The sequence below is a fragment of the Opisthocomus hoazin genome, chromosome 9, assembly GCF_030867145.1.
Source record: "Opisthocomus hoazin isolate bOpiHoa1 chromosome 9, bOpiHoa1.hap1, whole genome shotgun sequence".
Taxonomy (NCBI): Eukaryota; Metazoa; Chordata; class Aves; order Opisthocomiformes; family Opisthocomidae; genus Opisthocomus; species Opisthocomus hoazin.
In genome coordinates, this window is record NC_134422.1 from 29016888 (window position 1) to 29037304 (window position 20417).

Consider the following 20417-nt stretch of genomic DNA (forward strand, 5'->3'; position numbering starts at 1 on the left):
GTGAATGGCAATCGAAAGTCTTGTGTTAATTGACTTGACAATGTGGGAAGAGTTCTGAGGATAACAGGGTTGTATTTGTTGTGGACAGACCGCCGAGGCTTTCCAGCAGCTTGTGTTCCTTGGGCTACCTTACTCCTTTTTACAGTGCCTGGTGAAGTGGGACTCTGCAACACAGCTGAACGGCAGCCTGATGTAGCTGTGGTAACTGATGTGCGTGTCATTCTCAATGTTTGCCTGCCTCTCATTAGGGAGCTATTGGCTGAACAGGGTGTATATCTTCCCCTTATATGCTGCAATTACACTCTGGCAATTACAAGCTGTCCTGCCATCTGACTAATTACATTAGTACATTAGGCTATAAACTGTGATGGTGGATGACATGGCTGCGTGTCCTACTTAGCTTTTCTTGCTAAGAGATTGTAATGTCTGGCAGTGGACACTTGGAAGCAGAACCTCCTGCTGCTGCCACAGATAACTCTGCTTGTGATTGTGAATTAAAGCCATTAGTTGGCCTCAGTCATTGCTATGTAATGAATTGAGAATTTATAGTGGAAGGAAGAAACTGGCAAAGCTGGGAAATAACTCAGATGTTACATCAATCCCTGTAACTAGATAATGTTTTGGGAAGCTGAAATAGATGTCCTTTCTTAGAAATGGTAGATTTTGTCAGTTTTCTTGAGAGAGGTAAAATCTGTTCATCTGATATTGCTAAGGAGAAAACAAGTGATGCAAATAACATTTTTTGTACAGCAGAATGTAATTACTGTATGATTGTAGTTTGTTCTAACTTCTGAATGCCACTTTGCATCTGAAAAGTAACTTTTTCAAATGCTACAATGACTTCTTTTATTTTTATCAAGTAGCTGTAAAATCAAATTTGAGTTGAATTGAATTAATCAATGATTTTTACTTGTACACTCAATGAAAACTAAAGCGTCCTTGGTGAATGAAGAATTGTAGAGCAGCAGATACATGAGATTACGTAGCGTTAAGTCTGCGGATCTTTGCTCTTTCTGAAGGTCTTCGTTCAGCACATTTGCATCGGCATAGTCTCTTATGGCCACAAATATGTTGATTTTGTACTGGTATTGAAGCCAAAATTAGCCTTGTATTTGGAAATCTAATAATAATTATGTTGTTGTATGAACTAGAAAATGATCTACTTTTCTCAGCTCTGTTACTGCAGAAGAGCTAACAGAGTAAGGTGAAGTCTGCATTGATTAACACAGTGAGCAGTGAGTCTTAAATGCACATGGGGAATAGATTTCTCACTGCTGCTTGCTCCTCAAGCAAGAGCTACATCTGATGCTCTAAAGCACTGATGAATAGCTATTAATATAACTACATATTAACTACATTTCACATGCAAATACATTCAAATGCTATCACGCTGTTCCGTTTCTTGTGATCTATCATTTTACCATAACCTTGTCTGGTAGGTTTATATGAATGCAGCATGGGCTGTTTTTTTTCGTTTTTTTTTTTTTTTTGCATAAGCAGGACTTCGGCTCTACTTTCAAAGAATAGGAACTTGCCGGCTTTGGAGAGCAGGACATTTGCATGTGAAAACTGGTTGTCTTTGCTTGTGAGTGTATGGAAATAAATACTAAGTTTGATCCTGACAGTTAAGGGAAACAGATGACAGATTTGTTGCAATGATTCTGACAGCATGAAAATAATGGTGCAAGTCATTACACATGTGCTCGTTCACAGCTATCATTAGTTACCTTTTTCTTTTGGGTGCGGTAGACTGATGCTCTTGTCATAGATTTCAAACCAGTGAGTTAGTTTTGCCCTCACTGGCAGCCTTGAATGCAGTATGTATTTTAAAAAGTTGCTTTTCCATTTAGGAGGTTAGGCTTCATGTGTATTTCTTTGAAAGGTAGCTTTCCTAGCTGTTAATCAAACCTACATTTTGAGGCTCAGCACAGAAATGAAAATATCAAATAAATCAACTGCAATGAAAACAAAAGACTTCAAGTTAATGCTAATGACCTGTTATCAACTGCAGCAGATTACTGATGCTGAGTTTCAGCTGGCTTAAAAATTAGGAAGTCACACTTAAGATCAAGAAATTCTAGTGACATTTATTGTATCATTACAGTTCGAGGGTTTCTGAGAAATTTCCCTTTTGGATGTGCGCTCGCAGTCCAGAAGGCCAACCGCATCCTGGGCTGCATCAGAAGCAGCGTGGGCAGCAGGGTGAGGGAGGGGATCCTGCCACTCTCTTCCAATCTGGTGAGACCCCACCTGGAGTCCTCCATCCAGTTCTGGAGCCCCCAGCACAGGAGAGACATGGACCTGTTGGAGCAGGGCCAGAGGAGGCCACAATAATGATCAGAGAGATGAAACACCTCTGCTGTGAGGAAAGGCTGAGAGAGTTGGGGTTGTTCAGCCTGGAGAAGAGCAGGCTCTGGGGAGACCTTATGGTAGCCTTCCGGTACTTAAAGGGGGCCTACAAGAAAGCTGGAGAGGAACTTTTTACAAGGGCTTGGAGTGATAGGACAAGGGGTAATGGCTACAAACTGAAATAGGGTAGATTTAAATTAGATGTAGGGAAGAAATTCTTTACTCTGAGGTTGGTGAGGCACTGGCACAGGTTGCCCAGAGAAGTTGTGGCTGCCCCCTCCCTGGAAGCGTTCAAGGCCAGGCTGGACGGGGCATTGGGCAACCTGGTCTAGTTGAAGCTGTCCCTGCCTATTGCAGGGAGTTGAACTAGATGCCCTTTAAAGGTCGCTTCCAACCCAAACTATTCTATGTTCCTGTGAATAGTTTATACATTGTAATATTAACAATGGACAGAGAACACAAAAATTTACCCCCAACTCCAAGCACTTTGGAGCTCTGATTATACTAAAGAACATGTAGACTGGGTTTTGCCCTGTGTTCAATATATTAATAGAATACATGGATCCTCCTTCACATTCAAAAGGGAAATTTTGAGGTGTTATGGTAGTTCTATGGCATTTATTGTTTCAGGAGCTCGGTTCTAACATGTCGGTGATTGCTTCTGCTTTTTCATGCTTGTTGACTTGCATGTTACAGACCAACTGCTTACAAATTGCATGGTATATGTTTTTCATGCCGGGAGTGAACGTTTCTGGTAGTGAAGGAGGAGTAAGGAATTTTGTTTAGCAAGTAAGTATTTAATGAGGTAGTTTGTTAAAACAGAAAGCTGTTGTATTTTTCACTGGCGGTTATGTAACTTTTTGGCATGATTTTGGCATAATTATTGGATTAATGATGCTCAGTTTTCTTCTCAGTCATTTTTTTTCTAGCTTACGAAAGGACCTCAGAAACCACTTGGATGGGCTAAGCAAATACCATCTGTGCAGTTGAATAAATGTGTGTAAAATATTTAATTATGGATGAGGCTTTCAGTAACTTCAAGGAATTCAGCAACAATTAAAATGGAGAGGATGATATAAGAGCTCAATCTTCTATTTTTCACAGGAAAACTGAAGTGTGCTTTGTCAGTGTTTCAGTCAGGCACATTCCGTATTTTGTGAATAACACAAGCTTGCTGAACTCTGTGACGTGCAGCTTTTGTTCTTCAGGCTTCTTGAAGCTGATGCAACCTCAACAAAAATCTGAGGGGTTTTGCTTGTTGGTGTTAAGACAAATTCCTGCTTGGGTTTGTATTGACAGTAATCAAAAGAAACAACTGTTATATTGATTAAATGAAACTAATCTTTTGTCTCATTCCTAAAATTCCATTGTTATTTAATGTATGTAACAAAAAAGTATGAATTTTGTTTCACTAAACAGTACTGTTTTGAACAACAGCAAGGGATACTGTACACGTTGGGGAAGTGATTATTAGATTCTGGACACACCTTTCAGTGTAGTTAGTCCCATGTTGAACTGTTTAATCTTAGCTTCCACTTTGACACCTAAATATTACTGCATAAATGTGCTATACACTGAAGAGTTGATTTAAGTATGAATTGAGATTTTTTTGGTTCGGAATTCTTTTTTCTAAGAGATTTTTAGGTTTAGGCCAGTTGTAAGTGATAGTAGCCTCAGGAATGAAAAGCTCTTTTTTTTTTTTACCTTCTCAATTCAACACTAAGTATTGATCTTGGAAGAATTTTTATTATTTTTTGTCATACTGATACTAAACGCAACAACTTGTGTTAATCTCCTGTAATAGGAAACACAATTTCTTTATCATCTCATAGGTCCAGGCTTTTTGGCTCACCTAGTATAATTTGTTGTATAAGTCTTGTTAGCCCAACTGAAAATGTTGAACTTCCAAGATGATGATGACTAGTGGTTAAATAACAATTTTTTTTAGAACTAGAGCAGGAGAGAAATCGAGCTACAATAACCAACTAAAGTGCCAGCAGCTTGTAGCGCTTCCTCTCATGCACCACTTTCAGACCTCTTAGTTAGCTCTTTCCAATTCATAAGAGCTGTATTTTTCTTTTTTAACATGTTGCTGTCTTTGAAGTCTTTCCTCTTTTTCTAATTTGGAAGCATTTGTCACATTTGGTTGCATTTCTTCTTCCATCTAGCAGATGGATATTCTGTAAGTCTTACTATAGTGCTCATGTTGCCTTCATCATTTGTTTCCTTGTAGAATTATTTTCTGCATAAATAGCTGTCTTTTTGTACAAGGTTGTTCAAGTTCTTAACAGTGGCAGAACAGACTTTGTCAATATGTTTTGGCTGATCTCATTTTGGGGTGGGAGAATGAATTAAATTCTCGGTTCCTTTCTAGCCCTGCTTCTTGTGCTCCATATGCATGTAAGATTTCCTTTTACCGTTCATATACCTAAATTATTTTGGCATTTTGCATACCTTACTGAATGTTTTATTCTCTCATCTGCCCCATGCTCTCCATTCCATATAATTTTTCCTTTTTTATAATTTGTTTTTATATTGCATGTATAAGTACAAAAGATGGTTTTTCCCTAGGCAGAAGGAAAAACATGGAGACGTTTAATTCCTAAAGTAAAAGGATATCTTACATGGTCAGAAGTCTAGACCATTTCTTATTCAAATCTGGTAATGTAATTGTGCTGTATAAATTGAACTTTCAGAGTGACTAGAAAAAGTGATGCCTGGGCTCTGCATCCCGACATGAAAAGTAGTCATCTTTGCACTCAGTGCAGGTAGAATTCCACATCCTTTCTAATGCTAGCAATTTGGGTTAGACAGTCCAATATAAAAATGGGAAATATTTTCAGGTGAACATTTGTAGTATCATTCCTGAGCTGTGTTATCCTTAGTGCCCATCTTTGTTTGGATTGGCATGTGGAAGTAGAAACTGTTAACAATTCTCCGGTGTCTGAAAGTGAGCACATTCTTTTGCACTGTGTGTGTAATACATGCCTTTTTGACTGAGTTTGAGGTCTCTGCATTCGTAGCTCACTTAGATAACAGGAGAAGATCAAAGTCATTCAAAAGCCCCAGCTTTGTAGAGAGTAGTCACTGTAGTCTATGTTGTAGTTCTCAGACTGGATCCATCCCATGAAATATTTCCATCTGGTCTATGGTTTTGTTTCTTTTTGTTTTCTGGAGGAGGCAAAACAACTGTTTTAGTAGTGGGTGCTTCCTACAAATGGAGCACATTCTCCAGGGGAGAGCTGGGCAGAGCAACGGCTGCTGCTGTGTCTAGGTGCATGGGGTACCACTTCCAGCTGGAGCAGAGGTAGCCTCTCCCAGCAGTAGCTCACACCACCTTTGCCCCATACGTGGCTGGCAGGAGCATCAGATGAACTCTCTGTGGCAAGTTAGAATGGTGCTCTTACTGCTGAGAGCGGGAGAAAAGGATGCTGCTTTGTCACACATCATGGACCGCCAGATGTGTGCTTTGTGTGGAGAAAAATGGTAAACAGAATAGGTGAGAAGCTGCTGCATGTAAATTGGATAACATAGGCACAGAAGACATGAACGATCCAAACATTTTATCTTTTTGAGGCTGTGAAGATGGTCCATCTGTGATGTTCAAGTATCTTAACATTGGTTGCAAAGTAGAAGCTGGAAGTTTAAGAGGTGGACACACAGCAGCATTCTTAACACAGTTAATGGATAAATATTGAGGGAAACACAAGAGGCACTGTGCACAGGTCTCGTGGAAAAAAAAAAAAAATTGTAGGTAGTGGAGGGCTGGCAAAACCGCCGTGATGCCTGCTTTCCAGCTCTTGTTGCTTTTCTCTAACCAGCAGAGCAACTCGGGACAGTTCTTTCCCTCTTTATTCTTGATTGTGGTCTTCCTTGTGTTTCTGTGGCTATGCAGCGGTTTGGAGGAGGGAAAATTCATCATCTGATTTATGGATCAGATAATTTTCGTTTGAGACTTGCCTCCTGGTCTAATTCACTACAGTGAAGGGAGGGTGCAGTTTGTGTTGGGGACCTCTACTTCCACAGGTACTGCTGAGGGAACTAGAACCTGAGCCTCCATAATATCATAAATAGTTGCTGAAACCGTAATTCAGTAAACACGATTTGTTCTTCCGTTGTGGCATCTATGTGGTTTTGCTAGGGCAAATGTGTGCAAGTTTGCATGGCATAGAAGATACTGGAATTGACTGAAGGGCAATATAACCATTTGTTTCTTAGGTTATTTGTAAACTAGACTAAGTACTCAGTCCTCCATGTGGGCCTACAAATATAATACTGTCACAACTGAATTGGATGTGTTAGGACTAGGAATGAGAGACTGCCTATGTGAGCAGTGTTGTAGAAGACGTATTTGTCAAACAAATGGCTTTGATTTCTTAAATTTAATATCCTTTAAAAAAAAAAAGTACTGATCAAGCTGATGGAACAGTTGGAAGCATTGCTTCCCTAAGAGTGGTGTCTGTTTGGAAGTTATGATGTCCATTTTTTTCATAGGCGTGCAGAATTTTATGTGCTGAGTGTTGAAGATATTTAAAAACTTAAACATGGAGAAGTGTTAATTGGTCCGTTTCACGGCATTTAATTTAGGTCAGGGCACTGAAAATATACTTCCTACCAGTTCTTGATCATACTGACTGCAACATTTCTGAGAACTGAAGGGCTTCAAGGACTTGGGTTAATATCTTTTAAGTGTTCATGTTAACAAGTCTTCATCTTGTTATAATCAACATAGCAGAATATGTTTCTCTTGTTTCCAATATTTACATAGAAACAGTATTCCATCAGTTACTGAAACTACTGTAAAGAGGCTATTAGTTTGATGAGGGCCAAATTAGTATTTTTATCATCTCTAGAGAATTCTGGTAGGTGTGGATGTTGGAGTAACTTTCTGCCTGCCTTACAGTCAAGTATGAAGCATGCTGGCTGGTATTTTGGTGTTAGGAAGATTAGAATATCAGATCATAGTCTGATGAGTGTTATGTTTACTTTACTGATAACTTGAAATCATTATCTTACTTGCAAAAATCCCTGTAGTTACAGAATCACAGAATGGTAGGGGTTGGAAGGGACCTCTGTGGGTCATCTAGTCCAACCCCCCTGCCGAAGCAGGGTCTCCTACAGCAGGCTGCACAGGACCTTGTCCAGGCGGGTCTTGAATATCTCCAGAGAAGGAGACTCCACAAGCTCCCTGGGCAGCCTGTTCCAGTGCTCTGTCACCCTCAGAGGGAAGAAGTTCTTCCTCATGTTCAGACGGAACTTCCTATGCTTCAGTTTGTGCCCATTGCCCCTTATCCTGTCGCTGGGCACCACTGAAAAGAGCTTGGCCCCATCCTCCTGACACCCACCCTGAAGATATTTACAAGCATTTATAAGGTCCCCTCGCAGCCTTCTCTTCTTCAGGCTGAACAAGCCCAGCTCCCTCAGCCTTTCCTCATAGGGGAGATGTTCCAGTCCCCTCACCATCCTTGTAGCCCTCCACTGGACTCTCTCCAGTAGCTCCTCATCTTTCTTGAACTGGGGAGCCCAGAACTGGACAGGGTACTCCAGATGGGGCCTCACTAGGGCAGTGTAGAGGGGAAGGAGAACCTCCCTCGTCCTGCTGGCCGCACTCCTCCTAATGCCCCCCAGGATCCTATTGGCCTTCTTGGCAACCAGGGCACACTGCTGGCTCATGGTTAACCTGTCGTCCACCAGGACACCCAGATCCCTCTCCACAGAGCTGCTCTCCAGCAGGTCCACCCCAAGCCTGTACTGATGGATGGGGTTGTTCCTCCCCAGGTGCAGGACCCTGCATTTGCCTTTGTTGAACCTCATCAGGTTCCTCTCTGCCCAACTCTTCAGCCTATCCAGGTTTTGCTGAATGGCAGCACAGCCTTCTGGTGTATCCACCACTCCTCCCAGTTTGGTGTCATAGTTACATACTCAGTTATTAGTGTACCATTGCCTAAATCCGTTGCTAAGTTTGAGCATGGTAGCAGTTGTAAGCAATATAATTTAATGTCTATCAGGGGTATACATGGAGAGCTTGTTACATAGGAGCATATGATAAGATACCATGTCTGGAGATCTACTTTCCAAGTTAAAAGTTAGAATTTGTGCTGAACATAACTTACTGTTTCAAGTTACATTTGAACTGTCATTTATTATTACATCTCCACAGGGGAACTTTAGATTTGCTATAATGATTCCAGATTCTTTTTCCCAGTCGTTGCGTGAGACTCTAGTTTCCTCTCTCGAAAGTGTTTAGGGCAAACTTCATTGTTTTAAAATGCTGTAATTAATTATTTCTTACTGTTGTGAAATGGCTTAACAACAGTAGGTTCAAATAGTCATTTTAATTTGAAAATTCAACACATTCTGCATCTTTCAGTATACAGGGAGAAAGTTCAAACTTTAATTTTCCTGTGCCAAGTGTGACTGGAGTTTGCTTCAGAGAATTTTGGGCTCTGTATAAAGGCATGCAGAGCACATACTAGTTGTTCAGGTTATCAGCCAAATACACAAACTAGACCTCTCAATCAAAAGAGTTTTTGTGCTAATAACAGTTCTAAATGTGTTCATATGATTGTTGTTTTATAAAATATTTGAAGTGTTTGAACATGCAGTAGCCAGTTCCTTGTTGGTTTGAACTGGTGTGAATGGGGGTGACTTGAATTTAGCTACTGGGTTACATCTTTGGAAGGACTAGCTCTGAACACATGTTCATATTTGTGCTTCTTTAAGCAGTAAAATGATAGCAGAGGCTCATAATTTAAAAAATGATAGATTGTTTTCCTTTTGTTCTGAAACACTTTCACTATTAATGAACAAATTACGGTGTTTGCTGGCTTCTACTCAGCTATTCTGGATGTACAGTGTGCTAATGTAAATCAGCAGTTTCTGCTTCTATAAATAGACTTCACCAGCAGCTGCAGAGCAAAACTGACAAGCTTCTGGTCATTTTTATTACTGCCATTCAGAAATTGTTTGAATAGCTGTGAAAGTGTCTGCTGGTACGTATGCCTGCTGTAGTGGAATTTGCAGACTGAGCTGAGGTTATGAGTAGGGTGAGGGAAAGAAAGAGTGCTTTGATAAGCCAACAGTGTGAGAGCAGAGGCAGAGAGTTCTGTATTCCTTCATTTCGGAGTCCTTAAGATGAGTTTGGAGCTCTTCCCCGTGAAAGATGTTCTATCCAGCTGGCTAAAAGTCATGAGTTCTTAAATGGGGTCTGGGGATAGCATTTATCCAACTTGTTTATAGCTGGGTATAAGGCAGTTTTTACAAGCATGCTCTGTTGGGGAACATCATCACACTGTGCCCTGAGAAGCTGTCTCCTAAAATTTTGGTTCCTTCTGCTGCTGCGTCTGATTTTGTCTGCTGTGTGGGAAAGAAACAGCCAGGCAAGACTGCTTACCTGCCACAGCATTCCTCCCCTCCTGCACCGTTGCCAGAGCTCTTGTATGGCCGAACAGCAACCGCTGCTGCCCTCCTTTCTAGGAGCAGGCTAAGAAGTGGTCCCAGCATGGTCTGCAAGCAGAAGGAATGCTAACAGGCCAAGCAAGTAACCGTTGTTGTTTGTGGACATAGGAGAGGTTGCTAGGAGAGAAAAAGTATTGAATATCTTTCACATGAGTGTTTACTTGAAGTCCTGTGTCTGTGTTTACATGTTTGTTTGGTTTTTATCTTGAAAGCTAGCAGTCGTCTTTTAAGCGTCTTACTACAAGGTCTCAGGAAATGTCTTGGGCTGTAAGAATTATTTTCCTGAAATAGAGATATGCTTACTTTCAGTGTTTCCCAAAGTACATATAATAAAATGGATGGTAGATTCAGCTTGTGCTGAAAGATGTAGAATGTCTTTATATTCCCCCTCTAATAAAGACGCATTTCTTGAATCTTGATACCCAACCTATGTGAATAATATATAAAGGAAAGAAAATCGTGAAATATAGTACTATAATGGCAGGTGGGAGTAGAGAGCATTTGTCAGCTGTTGCTTTAGAAACAGCAACATCAGCCTGTGAGGTGGCTAAAGATCACCCAAAAGTGAAATTCATTGTATTCCAAAGCCTTGGAAACTGGAAAGTTTCTTAACATCTTAATTGTATGTTTTACCAGTGCTTTAATCTGTATTGTTTGTACTGAATTAGATCTTAGCGATGTTAACTATTATTCAAGGAGAAACACAGAACCCTGACAACTAGACTCTTAGCCTATAATTTTTAATGTTGTTTGACAGGTATGTATGTTTTTAAACTTCTAATGGATGTCTTCTGGCTTGATAGCCTAAATAATTTCAGGTGCTCTACTACTAGAAAAGTCGATCACACTAATTCTTCATAGAAGAAACTACTCACAACGTAAAAAGCACAAAACATGTTTAAAAAGAAAACATGGACTTGTTCTTTTTAAAAATGATTCCTCTCACATTTTATTCAGCTACCATTTTAAGGGAGTAATTATAGTTAATTCACTGTGTGTGACCATTTGTGGCATAAATGAGGTCTGAATAATTGGCAGAGATGAGGAATATGGTATTTGGCAGATCCTTGCAGGCTGTTAGGAGATCTAATTGAAGTGCAAAGTTTAGAACAACTAAAGAATAAGTATCTCAGAGGGCTTTTAAAGTTTATTGCTAAAATACAGTATAAAAAGTTGCACTTCAGGTATTTCAAGGAAAGATGAGCATGTTGTATACTAGCTGAATTCCTTTTATAAAGTACAGAAGCTCTTAAAATACAAAGTTAGTATCTTTTGTGGAATGAATTGAAAGGAGGAAAAATGGTAACTTTGATGTAGAATTAGTTTGACTTGTATAATTCTTTGTCCTTTAAAGACAGGCAAAGGGAATTCGTTCCAAGAATCTTTGCGTGAGAGACTTTACTGAATAAATCTTTTATTTCTGCTTTTAGTCAGCAGATAAGCAGCGAGCCCTGGAAGAAACCAAAGCCTACACAACCCAGTCATTAGCAAGCGTAGCCTATCTGATCAACACTTTGGCCAACAATGTTCTCCAAATGCTGGATATCCAGGCATCTCAACTTCGACGCATGGAATCTTCAATCAACCATATTTCACAAGTGAGACTTTTTTCCTGATTTGTTTTCTTTTTTAGTTTTCTGTTTGTTCTTGAAATTACACAGCAAGTGGAACTCTCACCTGACATTTTGTGAATAAGAAAAATAATCACATTCAAAACAGAAGGATGCATTTCTTCTCATAATGTACTTGGTATTTATTGACTACAGGCACTTAAAAGAAAGAAATATGAGATGGATGGTAGAAAACAATACTTATAATCTTTTTACTTTTTCTGTTGTGGTAATACTGACATCTAATGACAAAAGCATAGATGACAAAAATGGTTTGCTCCTGGCTTTTCTTAGTAAAATGTACTTTTCCATGACAGGAACAGAAGGCAAAATTAATGTTTTGAGTTTGTGTGCGGCTGCAGAACTCCTGCCATTGTTTGCAGGTTTTTTGAGCAGCAATAAACTAAGTTACCTTTATCAGGAACCCGTGTCCCATCACCACATTGATGAGAGAATTTTGACTGCCAGGAAGAGCTGAGGATGGCTGATAGATTTATTGGGTGTTTACATGCCAATGATGTATTAAAAGAGAAATTAAGACAATGATAAAGCACTTTCTGTTTTTCTGTTGCTGGAGAGTTGGTTGGCATCCTTACTGAATATTGTGTGTCTAATTTGGCCAATACATTTTGGCTGCTAGGGTTTCTTGGTCTGCATGTGATAATGTCATAAATTAAAATAAAGAATATTGTGATATTTAGAAGGACATTTGGAAGTAGGAGATGTAAAGTAGGAAGTAAGCAGTTTGAGCTGATCTGTTAACTTGCTGGTGCTGAAACGGTTGCTAAACTAGCAGAGGTTTGAACCAGCAAAAAAAGTGAATAATTTTATGCTAGCTTAGTGGGCTGAATTGGCTCACTGAAGGGTCAGATGAATTCCACAGCAGGTGCAAAGGGAAAGGTTGGGGAGGATTTTCCCTTCTGGTAGTAGTACACTATTAGATTGCCTTAGTTGTCTCATGCAACTGCATCCTCAAAAATAAACTGAGAAGTTTGATTTCTTCTGCAACGTGCTTCTTGTTACTCCATGGACAAATTGATTCATTTTTTTTCCCAGAAAATGTCAAAAATTACTCTGTGTATGTGTGCACATATATGTGCTATATATATGCATATAGATATGCTGTGTATGTGTGTATACTTCTATGTGTGTATATGTGTGTGTGCACTTGTGTGTGTATGTATGTGCTTCTTGACATGCTAGTGCCAGCTGACAAGTATTTCAGCTACTTGAGAGCCTCATGCAAAAGTCAGTATATGAATAAAAGGATTCAGAGTTCACTGGATTTTGCATTCTGTAGATGTGGAAAGTTCATTTTGTCATACAGTTTCTATACAGTAGCTTTTGGGGAAAGAGCCGTAGCATTTTAAATTTTTTCCTCCTGAGAAGCTGAGATTTATGCAGATTGAGATGCTAGGTTAGATTGTCTTTGGCATTTATACAAAATGGCTAGTTATTTAAAATGGAGCACTAAATTACCAGCGCCCAACACCTAATGTAGATGTATCTGCCAAAACTTACAGGCTGTACTTGAACAACCAAAAAAAAAAAATTAATTTTTGTTTTTTTAATATTGCTGTAAAACTGAAAATTGAGTTTGGTGTTTTTTAGTTTTGTTTTAGTTTTTTTTGAGTCAGCATCGCAGCATCATCGTAGGACGCTCCCCAAATCTTTATGTAGGATAGGATACCAGAGGAGCAAACAGTATTTGAGTTTCAGATATTACATACACGAAGTGTGTTGATCCAAGGAACTTAATAAAGTTGAATTTAGTATGTTCAGAAATGTTTTCATCCTGTGATATTAATGTTGTAGATGGTTATGTTATCTTTCTTAATTTCACTGGTTATTTTTCTTTTAAAAATGAATTTATTTTGTCACAGTTTCTGTGAAGTAGTTTCTTTTCAGGAAATTTGATTATAGTTCTTCTGGAACAAGCCTCACCTGCAGAAGACTTCCTTGGTCTTTTTTATGTTAGGTGTAAAGTTCAGTGGACTGTTTCTAGTACCACTTAAAATGCCTCATGGTATAGTACGTCATGTCCAAATTATGATTTCAGTCAGTCTGACTTGATATGATGTTGGTAACATAGAACAGAAAAAAGGTTGGTAATTACCCTCTGCTCACAGTGCATTATTGCATTAATGCTTTGGTCAGTATGTGTGGATATTTAAGTTTAGAAAACACTCATGCAAATTATGATACCTGAATGTGTAATCCTGCTTTTAATTCTGATGTGGATTTCCACATATTCTCCAATGAAGGGAGCAAAATCATTTGGCTCTTAGAAAAAAAACTTTTTCAAAAGTGCTTATTTTGTTGAAGTGTATCTCAAACTGGAGGAGACGCAATTAACTTCAGAAGATAAAATATTATAGTTCTCTGTTCATTTATAGAATGCCGATTTATATCACTTGCTATGTTTCCTTCTAAGTGCCAACTTAATAAAAGAACTGAAAAGGAAGCTGATAGTCATTTGTGTTTTTTCAGATTATATGTAGGTCCTGAATAAGGAAATCATTACTATTGAAACTATTTTTATGCAAGTGATTAAATCCTATTGGTTTAATATTTAGGATTACTTTGGTCTGAAAGCTGATGAATCTATTCTTACTTGCCTTCTTGAACCTTGTCCAGAACTAGATGATATGCAGGGTTTCATATTTGGCTGAAAATTTAAATCCTAAATACAGATCATCTGTATAAATATTTATACTTGTTAAAAAAAATGTGTTAAAGTTTTCAATTTAGCAGACACTGCAAAATGTTGCTAACATCCAAAATCTTTAAATTAATCTGGCAGATTTTCAGATTTTAATATTTGTATGCTGAGAAATATTTTTTCAGGTTTAGTTGTAGAATACTCTTAGTTAGCAAGGTCATCTTTAAAACTCTGCTGCTAATTATATAAACAAGCATTTTATCACAAAGGTTAGTGATAATGACGAGTTATCTCCAATAGCACAGCATGATGAAGAAATCTGTTTCATCCTCTTCTTACGGAATCTAACTCACATGATATTGGCTGTGAGAATAGGTATTGAACTGACTGCAGACTTGAACTTCTCTGTAGTCAGCCTGTGGTGCTTAGCTGAACTGTAGCAACATGTGTGAGCTGGCTGGTCCTTGCAGGGAAGTTGACTTGGACCTTCCACTGATAGGTCAGTAAAGCCTTGTAACCATTTTCAGTTGTCTTACTCTTACATGAATAGTTAAACTCTTTCAAAAATGGTAATGCAAGTCTAATTTTCCACAGCATGTATTACCCATTTGTGGAGCAAATAACTTTTCAGCATTTTTGTATCATTATGACCTCTTTCTTTGTGTATAAATCACATGCAGCTTGAGTTGGGGCAATTAAAGTCACATTTCTAACATGTCAAAATCAGACAGTTGCTCATTTTAAAGTAATAATCCGGTTTTCAAGGTAATTTGAAATTAGTTTGTTTAAATTCTATCAATTTAGATTTAAAACAAATAAAAGCCTAGCAACAATATATTTAAGCAACGTTTTCTTCTAAGATTTTTTTAAGCTGAATTTTAATAGCCTAAACTAACAGACTGACATTACAAATTGATAAATTAGAATTTTTTTGACAAGAGGAAGAAATCAAGGCTTCTGGAGATGTTTGCTTCTAAAATTTCACTGCAGTTTAGGCTCTCAAAGTGCTGTTGTGGTTTAACCCCAGCTGGCAACTGAGCACCACACAGCCACTGACTCACTCCCCCCCAGCAGGTTGTGGGGAGAGAATTAAAAGGGTAAAAGTGAGAAAACTTTTGAGCTGAGATAAAAACAATTTAATAATTAAAATAATGATGATGATTATGATGATAAATTGTAATGAAGAGGAAAATAACAAAGAGAGAGAAATCACAGAATCACAGAATGTTAGGGGTTGGAAGGGACCTCTGTGGGTCATCTAGTCCAACCCCCCTGCCGAAGCAGGGTCACCTACAGCAGGCTGCACAGGACCTCGTCCAGGCGGGTTTTGGATATCTCCAGAGAAGGAGACTCCACAAGCTCCCTGGGCAGCCTGTTCCAGTGCTCCGTCACCCTCAGAGGGAAGAAGTTCTTCCTCATGTTCAGATGGAACTTCCTGTGCCTCAGTTTGTGCCCATTGCCCCTTGTCCTGTCGCTGGGCACCACTGAAAAGAGTTTGGCCCCATCCTCCTGACACCCACCCTTCAGATATTTGTAGGCATATCCAGGTCACGCTGAATGGCAGCACAGCCTGCTGGTGTATCCACCACACCTCCCAGTTTGGTGTCATCAGCAAACTTGCTGAGGATACATTCTAACTCTTTATCCAGGTTGTTGATGGAGAAGTTAAACAAGACTGGGCCCAGTACTGACCCCTGGGGGACACCACTAGTTACCGGCCTCCAGCTAGACTCAGCGCCACTGATGACAACCCTCTGAGCTCTGCCATTCAGCCAGTTCCCAATCCACCTCACTGACCACTCATCCAGCCCACACTTCCTGAGCTTCCCTAGGAGGATGTTATGGGAGACAGTGTCAAAAGCCTTGCTGAAGTCTAGGTAGACAACATCCACGGCTCTCCCCTCATCTACCCAGCCAGTCATGCCATCGTAGAAAGCTGTCAGATTGGTCAGGCATGATTTCCCCTTGGTGAATACATGCTGACTACTCCTGATAACCTTATTTTCCTCCACTTGCTTGTTGATGACCTCCAGGATAAGCTGCTCCATCACCTTTCCCGGGATGGAGGTGAGGCTGACCGGCCTGTAGTTCCCTGGGTCCTCTTTCTTGCCCTTTTTGAAGATTGGAGTGACATTGGCCTTTCTCCAGTCCTCGGGCACCTCTCCTGTCGTCCAGGACCTCTCAAAGATGATGGAGAGTGGCTCAGCAATGACATTCACCAGCTCCCTCAGCACTCGTGGGTGTGTTCCATCGAGACCCATGGATTTGTGGGCGTTCAGATCGCTTAAGCGATCCCTCACACAGTCCTCCGCGACCAAGGGAAAGTCATCCTCTCTGTGGGCTTCTTCTCCTACCTCCGGGGCCTGGGATTCTTGAGGGCCTGCCTTGGCACAAAGACTGAAGCAAAGACGACATTCATTAGCTCTGCCTTCTCTGCATCCTCCGTCACCAGGACACCCGCCTCATTCAGCAGCGGCCCCACGTTGTCCCTAGCCTTCCTTTTGCTACTGATGTAGTTGAAGAAGCCCTTCTTGTTGTTTTTGACATCCCTTGTCAGCTTCAATTCCTCGTTGCATCCCTGCACACTCTCACCACATTCCTGTACTCTTCCCAAGTGGCCTGCCCCTCTTTCCACATGCCATGGACCTTTTTCTTCCACCTGATCTGTGCTAGAAGCTCCTTGTTCAACCATGCAGGTCTCCTGCCTCCTTTGCTAGATTTCTTTCTCAGGGGGATGCACCGCTCCTGAGCATGGAGAAAGTAATGTTTAAACAGCGACCAGCACTCTTGGACCCCCCTGCCTTCCAGAGCCCTGGCCCACGGGATTCCTCCCAGTAGCTCCTTGAAGAGGCCAAAGTTAGCCCTCCTGAGGTCCAAGGTTTTGATCCTGCTTATCGCCCTGCTTCCTCCATGCAGGATCCTGAACTCGAGCATTTCATGGTCACTGCAGCCGAGTCTACCTCCAGCCTTCACATCCTCTATCAGTCCCTCCTTGTTTGTTAATACAAGGTCCAGCAGAGCGCCTTTCCTTGTTGGTTCCTCCACCACTTGCATCAGAAAGTTATCATCGATGCTCTGTAGGAACCTCCTGGATTGCGGCTGCCTAGCTGTGTGGTCTTCCCAGCTGATGTCAGGGTGGTTGAAGTCCCCCATGAGAAGCAGGGCCTGTGACTGTGAGGCTGCTTGCAGCTGCCTGTAGAAGGCTTCATCAACTTCCTCCTCCTGGTCAGGTGGCCTGTAGTATACACCCACCATAATGTCACCCATATGAGCCTGTCCCTTAATTCTAACCCATAAGCTCTCAACTCGTTCTTCATCTGCCCCCAGGCCAAGCTCAATGCATTCCAGCTGCTCCTTCGCATATAGAGCAACTCCCCCACCTCTCCGTGTTGGCCTGTCTTTCCTAAAGAGTCTGTAGCCATCCATGACAGCATGCCAGTCATGCGAGTTGTCCCACCACGTTTCTGTGATGGCGACCAAGTTGTAGCTGTCCTGCTGTATACAGGCTTCCAGCTCCTCCCGTTTATTGCCCATGCTATGTGTGTTGGTATAGACAAAGCAAGAGAAGCAAAGCAAGAGAAGTGATGTGAATGAATGCGATTGCTCACCGCCAGCCAGTCCCTGGGCAGCAGTTCCCCGCCATGCTCTCCCCGAGCTTTATATGCTGAGCATGATGTCATATGGGATGGAATATCCCTTTGGTCCGTTGGGGTCAGCTGTCCCGGCTGTGTCACCTCCCAACTTCTTGTGCACCCCCAGCCCATTTGCTGGTTGGGTGGTGGGAGAAGCAGAAGAGGCCTTGACTGTGTAAGTACTGCTCAGCAGTAATGAAAACATCTCTCTATTATCAACGCAGTTTTCAGCACAAAGCCAACACATAGCCCCATACTAGCTACTATGAAGAAAAATAACTCTATCCCAGCCAAAACCAGCACAAGTGCTAACAATACTTCAAGAAATTTCACTTACAGGTAGAAGAGAATATTTGTCAAAACTCTGAGTTCTGTGACTTCTAAGTGAAGTGGTAGATAGTGTTAACTTTGGAATAGTAGAAATGATTTAATGTTTTTTCTATTTTAATCTTTAAAGATCTTGAAGCTGTTTTTATCGAATTCATTATGGAAACTTGATGTTTCAAAATTCAGAAAATTCCTGACTAAAAAAAATGCAATGGTTTGTGCTTTATTTTTCCCCTTAAGCTATCCCTTGCCTTATTGCTGGCATCGTGGAAAGCATATGAAAAGATGATAGTAATGAGCCTAACCTCTAACAAACTGTCATTTAAAAGCTTTTGCCAAAGGTCATGGAGCTGTGAGGAAAAAAAAAAAAGTGTGATAATGCTGTCAGGAGTCTGAAATTTTTTATTAGAAAACAGTGTTTTAAGTTATAGAAGGGCACAGTGTATCCCATCTGCTTTTCTTGACAGACTTTCCAAGCCAGGTGTTTCGTTAGTCCAGCTCTAACCCCCAAAACTTCTCAATAGAAGTTTCTAAACTGCTAAATAAACATTCTGCTAGCATCCTCCCGTCTCACTTAAGGGATTTATGCTAGTACTGGAGGCAATAATTACCTGAATGTTGAGGATAAATGTTTTCATTTTCTTTAGTAGCAGATTAATATTTGTTCCTTTCTCTACTAATCAAATAATTCAGTGTTCCTTTCTGCTGTTTTAGAGATGTGTTAGGATCTTGTGACTCCAGTAGTCTACTAAGCAAGACAGTGAAAATTTCGAAAAACCTGCCAGCAGAGTGCTTTTCAATAAAATTTTATGAGTATATACCAAAATTAGGTGCTGTTTTTATACTCTTAGTCATTCCATAGTGGTTCAAGGTAAAAGAAATGTTCCAAATCATCGTGCAAGAGAATTCTCATTAGATGAGCTTCAGGTTTTAATTGGGTTTTATGCATTTCTCTGTTTTTACTGTAGTCATGCCTCACTGATCACCATAGTCCTAAAGGAAACCAGTTGTACTCACAACTCCTATGAATAATTCAAAAATCATGCTTTTCATTCATGGAAATGGGTTTCCACAGTGCCAAGATACCATCGCAACAGTAACATGTGCATTAAGTATCTGTACTCACATTGTATTTATAGATAATTGCATAAGAAAATACTGAAAGAACATCTTTAAAGTTGCAGAGGTCAAGCACTTGAAATGCAGAGAGAAGAAGAAATCATTTTGCCAGCACAGAACTAATTACTTCTTTCTTTCTGATTTGTAGAAATTAAGGCTCTGAGAGTGTAGTGTCCAACGCATAGACTAGTTTTGAATGACAAGATGCAGACCCATAAGATTTTGATGTTTCAGTACATTGGAAACATCATATAGTATTTGAGGTACAGCTGCAGTAGGAGGTTGTTTAACATCCTAGCAGATGGTTTCAGAGGCCTGTGAGACAAAGAACATACCAAAGTCAGTGTAATGTTTCTGCAGTTCTCTAGTGACATGTCTAGACTACAGGTGAAGTCTGAGAGAATCGTAGAGATTGAATTCTTTAGTGGTATTAAACATGAGACTGTCCTTCAAATTCACATACCATTAGCTTATCAAGAAAGTAAGAAACCTCAACAGATGAGGTGAGGATTCTGTAGACAGTCTCTTTGGTATGACTCCTACTTGTTCCAGAACTTCTCCTTCCACTATGCTGCAAAACCTGTGATGGAAGATAAAATATTGAATCTTACCCTGATGCAGGATGGTACACCTCTGGTACTCTTGCCTGGAACATGTTTATGTGCTGTGTTTGCACTGGTGCTTGTATCATCAATAATGTCATGAGAGCTGTGGAGATCTGATCTGCACTATTGTATTGAGGGATATAGACCTGATCATCACAGGGAGCTTTCAGGAAGGACTTTGGCAAGTTGGCTGGAGAGTGGTTTAGTTGTTAAGCAGTCGTAGAAATATATGTGTTTCTGTTAAGCTTGTATGAACTGTGAATTTCTGCAGAGTTTATATATTGGCCAAATTTGGGTGGGGTTTTGTGAGGGTGATGGAGGATGTGTCCCAGATAGTTTAACTACCCCTGTTAAATTTCAAATCATTGCTCAACAAACTGGAGTTTTCCAAAGAAGAGGGCTGCCAACATATTTTGACCTTGAATAATCTGTTTTTCTGTAGCTCTGTTTTAAGAAATAGCTGCGCAGCTTTACTAGAAGCTATACAGTTCTAGGCAGGTGGTACTAGAGGTGGCAGAAATGTACATGACAAAGCTGTATTCAGTGCTTAATTTTAGCAAAGTTGCAAGATCTTGAAAATACATTTTTGGGAAATGCTACGTAATCTTGATAGGTAGTAATTTAAGCTTCCATATAATGCTCCGGGTATTTGTGG

At 40.2% G+C, this 20417-nt stretch overlaps 1 protein-coding gene across 8 annotated transcripts in view; it reads left to right on the forward strand.

Annotated features, from left to right (window-relative positions):
- The window catches only part of ABI2 (abl interactor 2), an 80042-nt gene that overhangs the window by 23464 nt on the left and 36161 nt on the right, over positions 1–20417 (forward strand). For all 8 annotated transcript variants that reach the window (XM_075429653.1, XM_075429650.1, XM_075429652.1 and 5 more), the window contains exon 2: positions 11238–11405. In XM_075429653.1, coding sequence (XP_075285768.1) covers positions 11238–11405 — 168 coding nt within the window. The remainder of the gene's footprint in view (positions 1–11237; positions 11406–20417) is intronic.